This window comes from Brassica napus, chromosome C2 (genome assembly GCF_020379485.1).
Source record: "Brassica napus cultivar Da-Ae chromosome C2, Da-Ae, whole genome shotgun sequence".
In the NCBI taxonomy this organism is placed as follows: domain Eukaryota; kingdom Viridiplantae; phylum Streptophyta; class Magnoliopsida; order Brassicales; family Brassicaceae; genus Brassica; species Brassica napus.
The window spans coordinates 26435455-26440216 of record NC_063445.1 but is presented as its reverse complement, the minus strand read 5'-3'; the positions used below and the strand labels follow the sequence as shown (position 1 = coordinate 26440216).

The 4762-nt window shown below is 35.7% G+C and overlaps 1 protein-coding gene across 1 annotated transcript; it reads right to left on the bottom strand.

Moving 5' to 3' along the window:
* Positions 1-308: 308 nt before the first annotated feature.
* Positions 309-1702, bottom strand: LOC106421589 (AT-hook motif nuclear-localized protein 29). Its single transcript, XM_013862418.3, has one exon. The coding sequence runs from the start codon at positions 1275-1277 to the stop codon at positions 414-416; it is 864 nt and encodes a 287-aa protein (XP_013717872.2). The 5' UTR covers positions 1278-1702; the 3' UTR covers positions 309-413.
* Positions 1703-4762: the final 3060 nt, after the last annotated feature.

Genomic DNA, 4762 nt, shown 5'->3' with positions numbered 1-4762 from the left:
AACAATCTATTCAATGAAAAAATATACCGTAAACTTATTATGTTTTAAAAATGGATAGACACATATATAATAATATATATCAATTTAGAATTGAAAACAAAATATTTATATAAAAATAAAAAATAAATGAAAACAAAAACTCGCGCGGTTGCACGGATCTAGTGACAATTAAAATGAAACGGAAAAAAATAATATCTAGTTTCGGCGCAAAACCCTAGTGACCAAAAGAGTGTAAGAAGAGAATTGTGGATGGAGAGTATATCTAAACATACGAAACCAAAAGTTCATATTAGGATAAAATTAATTTAAAAATCAAAAGAACTTAAAAATATAATTGAGAATGTCATTGTTATATTATCATGAAACTGTTTTTAATTTTTTTAATAGCTATTTTACGGACATAATTTTCAAATTTAAAAAGATGGTCTTGAAGCGGCTCCGGCTACCCAGCCAAGCGAATGAGGATCACCGGTAAACTGATCATAACCACTCGGATTACCTCTTATCTCTCCCTGACCCGGTCCAGACGGTGGTGATGCTGTCGTGGCTGGCGGTGGACCTCCTCCTCCGCCTTCTTCTTCTTCATCTTTAAGTGGAAGCCTTTCAAAAGTTGCGTTAGAGAACGATGCAGCCATCAGTATAACTGGACCTGAAGCCACAAGCGGAGCCACCACGTTTCCGCCGATGACCTGTCCTTGTCCACCAGAAAGAAAGATTGACAGCCCACCTGATCCCGGCGGCGCCGGCGGGGGAAGCACCGTACCAGTGATGGAAAGAATGTCAAACTTTCCATGTAAAGTCACAACCCCTCCAACTCCGGCTCCAGTTCCGCCATTATTCCCATGAATCGTCACCGGCTGACGGAGAACGACGTTAGCCACCGTGCCGTTACCACTGAGCACGGAGACACCTCTCCCTCTCCGGCGAGCGTAAGTGTTGACGCTCTCAACTATGTCGGCTCCAGATGAGACTTCAAGAACATGAGATCTAAGGACGTTAGGGCTATCTCTTGTCACAATCACCGGTGGCTTCGTCTTGTTCTTCGATCCCGGAGGACGTCCACGTGGACGCTTCCCGGGAGTTGATCCCGAGGTAACCGGGTCGGAATCAAGTCGACCCGAGTCCTTGTTGGAGTCAGATTCATCATCTGGCTGAAGCTGGGGATGAGGTTGAGGTTGAGCCTGAGCCTGTTGTTGAAGTTGGTTGTGAAGCTCAGACCTAAAGCGGCCATGGAAGTATCTAGAAGCTCCTCCGGATTGATCGTAACCACCGTCCATCACCGCCGCATCTACTGGTTATTGTTCTTTTGGTTCAAATGTAATGATTTTGTGAGGGTGAAGATTTCTTCATATAGAGAAACTTTGGTGAGATCCAGTGGAAAAGTCAAATTTCAGGGAGTGAAGAGCCAATAGCTTGTGTTGATCGGTTACACAAACCGACGAAAATGAGCAAAGAGACACAACACAAACGGGTGCTACTTGTGTGTTAAACCCTAACTCGCTTTAGGACAAGAAAGGAGTAGTTTCTTCACTTGAGACGGTGTCGTATTTGAGTGATGTGAAAAGAGTTGAGAAGCTTCAAATTATTTCATGTACCCTGAAAGTGAGCGACTCTGCAGTACTTTTGTTGAAGGATGAACTCATGAAAGCCATAAAAATATACACAACGAGAATTTAGCTTAAAATTATTCCTTTTACATTTTAAAAAAAATTAGATCCAATAATCATAGTTTTGAATATTAAAATACCATATACACATACCGCATATGATAGTGTATACATGAAATTCAAGATAAAACAAGGATTTCGAGTTTTCTTCTCTGGATATATTCGTTTTTTTTGGCTTATAGCTAATAGCGGAGAAAATAAAGAAATTATTTTCGACAAAAAAAATTATTTTTACACTTCAAACTTAAAAATAACATGAATTAAGGCCAAACATAATATGAATAGAAGATTAATGAGACTTATACTATTTTATTGTTGGAACATATTATATAGAAATCAAATATGATTTATGTGAGGAATGATAACGCCATATCTTGGCAAATACGTAGTTCAGTTCCGGTCCATAATTATTAATGGACACTGATTCAGAATTTTGCAATACAAACCAAAAATATGGACTAGTGGGTAATCTTTTTTCTTAAAAAATTTGGTGATCTACCTAGTATTCAAGTTATAAATCAAAGTATTTATTATTTCTAGTTCAACTCGACTTTAGAATAAATGATTTATATTTTAGAGATTGTATTATTGATCCAAATATCCAAAATATTATGGGAGGAAATCTAAAATTGGTATTAAAAAAATATGAAACCTCAATGCATGTAACCCCTTTTATGTTTAACTTCATCATCGAGGCTCAAATTACATCTATAAATATATACTAGATCTCGAGCGTTGCGCGCGGATTTTTATTTTCATTTATTTTTATATAAATATTATGTTTTTAATTCTAAATTGGTATATATTATAATATACATGTGTCTATCAATTTTTAAAACATAATAAGTTTACTGTATATTTTTTTTCATTGAATAGATTGTTTCAAACTTTCACATGTATCTGTATCTTCTTCTAATATATATATTTTCGGATTATTATTTCATTATTGAAATCGTAACTATATATATAAAGATTAGTAAAATATCGTTTTATTGTCATATTCAAAGATATTGTAACATTTCACAAATTTAGAAGTTTTTAAAAAATTAAACTTTTCGATTCATAGATTTATATTATCGAGTAAATAATTAAACATTTAGTTTTTGTTTAATTTTTAAAATAAACGATATAGTTTAAAATTTGTTTGAATTGGTTTAAAGTAGTAAAGATTAATCATTGTTAGATAATATAATTTTTTGTTATTTAAAAATAAAAATCTTTATAATTTTAAAAGTTAACATCGACAAATATATAAATATTTAACATATAGAGGTATAGTATTACAACATTAAATTATATCTACTTAATTTATACTATCTATAAATCTAATGGATCATCTATTGTTTAAATTCAATTATTGATAGTCCAATAAAAATTTCTGGTATGCCCAAAATTTAAATGGTAAGATTAGATATCCAGTGTAACATGACTTTCTATGAATAAGTTTATTAAATCTATTTTTTTAAAAATCGCACATGAATCAAGGCTGTGAGTTCTGTTTTAATATATAAGATTTTTGTTTAGTAGACTGCAAGGGAAACATTTATTACTATGCAATGCAAATACTAGTTACGTACTACAGGTCTTAGTTCCAATATAAATTTTTTTTGGTTAACTGTTCCAATATAATATAACTATCAATGAATACTGATGTTTTTTAAGACAAATGGATCAAATCCTTTTTGTGTTATTGTAGTATAGGTTTATTGCTCATTTTGGGTCATCGAATTTTTGCTTTTCAACGATTTAGAATTCTTATAATTATTTAATCCGACCGTACTTTGTAGATTAAAAAACTTCTTATATTATATAATTTGCACCCATATTCCCTCCTCTATGCTGCTTCTCGATCATGGTGGCCAGGCTATATATTTTTGAATTTGAAATTCTTACTCGACCCCTCATAATTTGGTGGTGTCTAAAACCAAAAAGGTCTGAATCAACCTATAACAATATATTGTTTCTAAGAAGTCTCCGATTCAAACTCTACTCTCTATGTCATTAATGTTTTAACCATTATAAAACATTATATTACAATCAATATTCAGAATTTAGCAGAGCGGGGAGGCGTGCCCAGAACCCTAACCGGTACAGGCAAAGACTGGCGCCGGGCCTAGGTGGTGGACTGGCCGAAGGTTGGCCAACACCTGGTTAAACAAAAAAAAAAATTCAGAAGTTAGTACTACCTTCTAATTACATAATGTTTTTTGCACCTAAAATATAAAATTTGGGAGCTTTTAGTTCATGATAGATCAAATTTATACCAAAGTTTCCTACTTGTTAAATAGGTAGAATTATATATATATATATATATATATATATATATATATATATATATATATATATATATATATATATTCAATTTTATTGTACTAACATAACTAAGAATTAGTTATAAATTGCTCTCTCTAAAATAAAGTGCTCCTCCTTCTCTCTAACCTAACCGAAAACTCTAATCGTGTAGCTCTTCTCCGGCGGCCGCCGCCTCTCTTCGCGGCCGCCGGACCCTTGTTCTTCCGGTGTTCTGTCTCTTCTCTCTCCCGTCACTTATGTTGTTTTCGGCTGAGGGGTTGCGTTTCTTCGTCGCAAATCTGGTCCTCCGTTGTTCAGATCTAGGCTTCTCGGTCGTTGGGGTCGCTGGAGGACGGCTTCTTCCGTCGGGATCGTTCTCTATCTGGCGTGGAGTTACCGGCAGTTTTTCCGTGAAAAGGGTTCGCATCTCCGAGCCTGGTGGCACGTGTTGCGCCTTTAAATGCCTCGTCGGCCTTATCTCTCTTCCGGCGGCGTCTGGTGGTGAGTAGGGTTGCGTGTGGTGTTGGGGTTCTGACTACACTGGTTACCAGTAATGTCTTCTTCTCTCTGCTTACTTTGTGGTCCGCCTTTGAGTTCTCCGGGAGTGGTGGCGCTTAGGGTTTCGTCGGTGGTGGTCCCGTCGGTCTGCTTTCCGCGTCTCCTTGTGGCTTGGCGTTGATGTTCTATGGCGCATCTGGTTTGTGATTGCTTTGGCTATTGCTCTCTGTTTGCTCTTTTCGTCCCGCAAATCTAAGTGGTAATGGTGTTGTGGCCTACTCCGTCTCCTGGCTTTTCTCTAATAA

Excerpts from the sequence above, each read along its gene's own strand:
- LOC106421589 (XM_013862418.3), bottom strand. The coding sequence starts at position 1,277 with ATGGACGGTGGTTACGATCAATCCGGAGGAGCTTCTAGATACTTCCAT.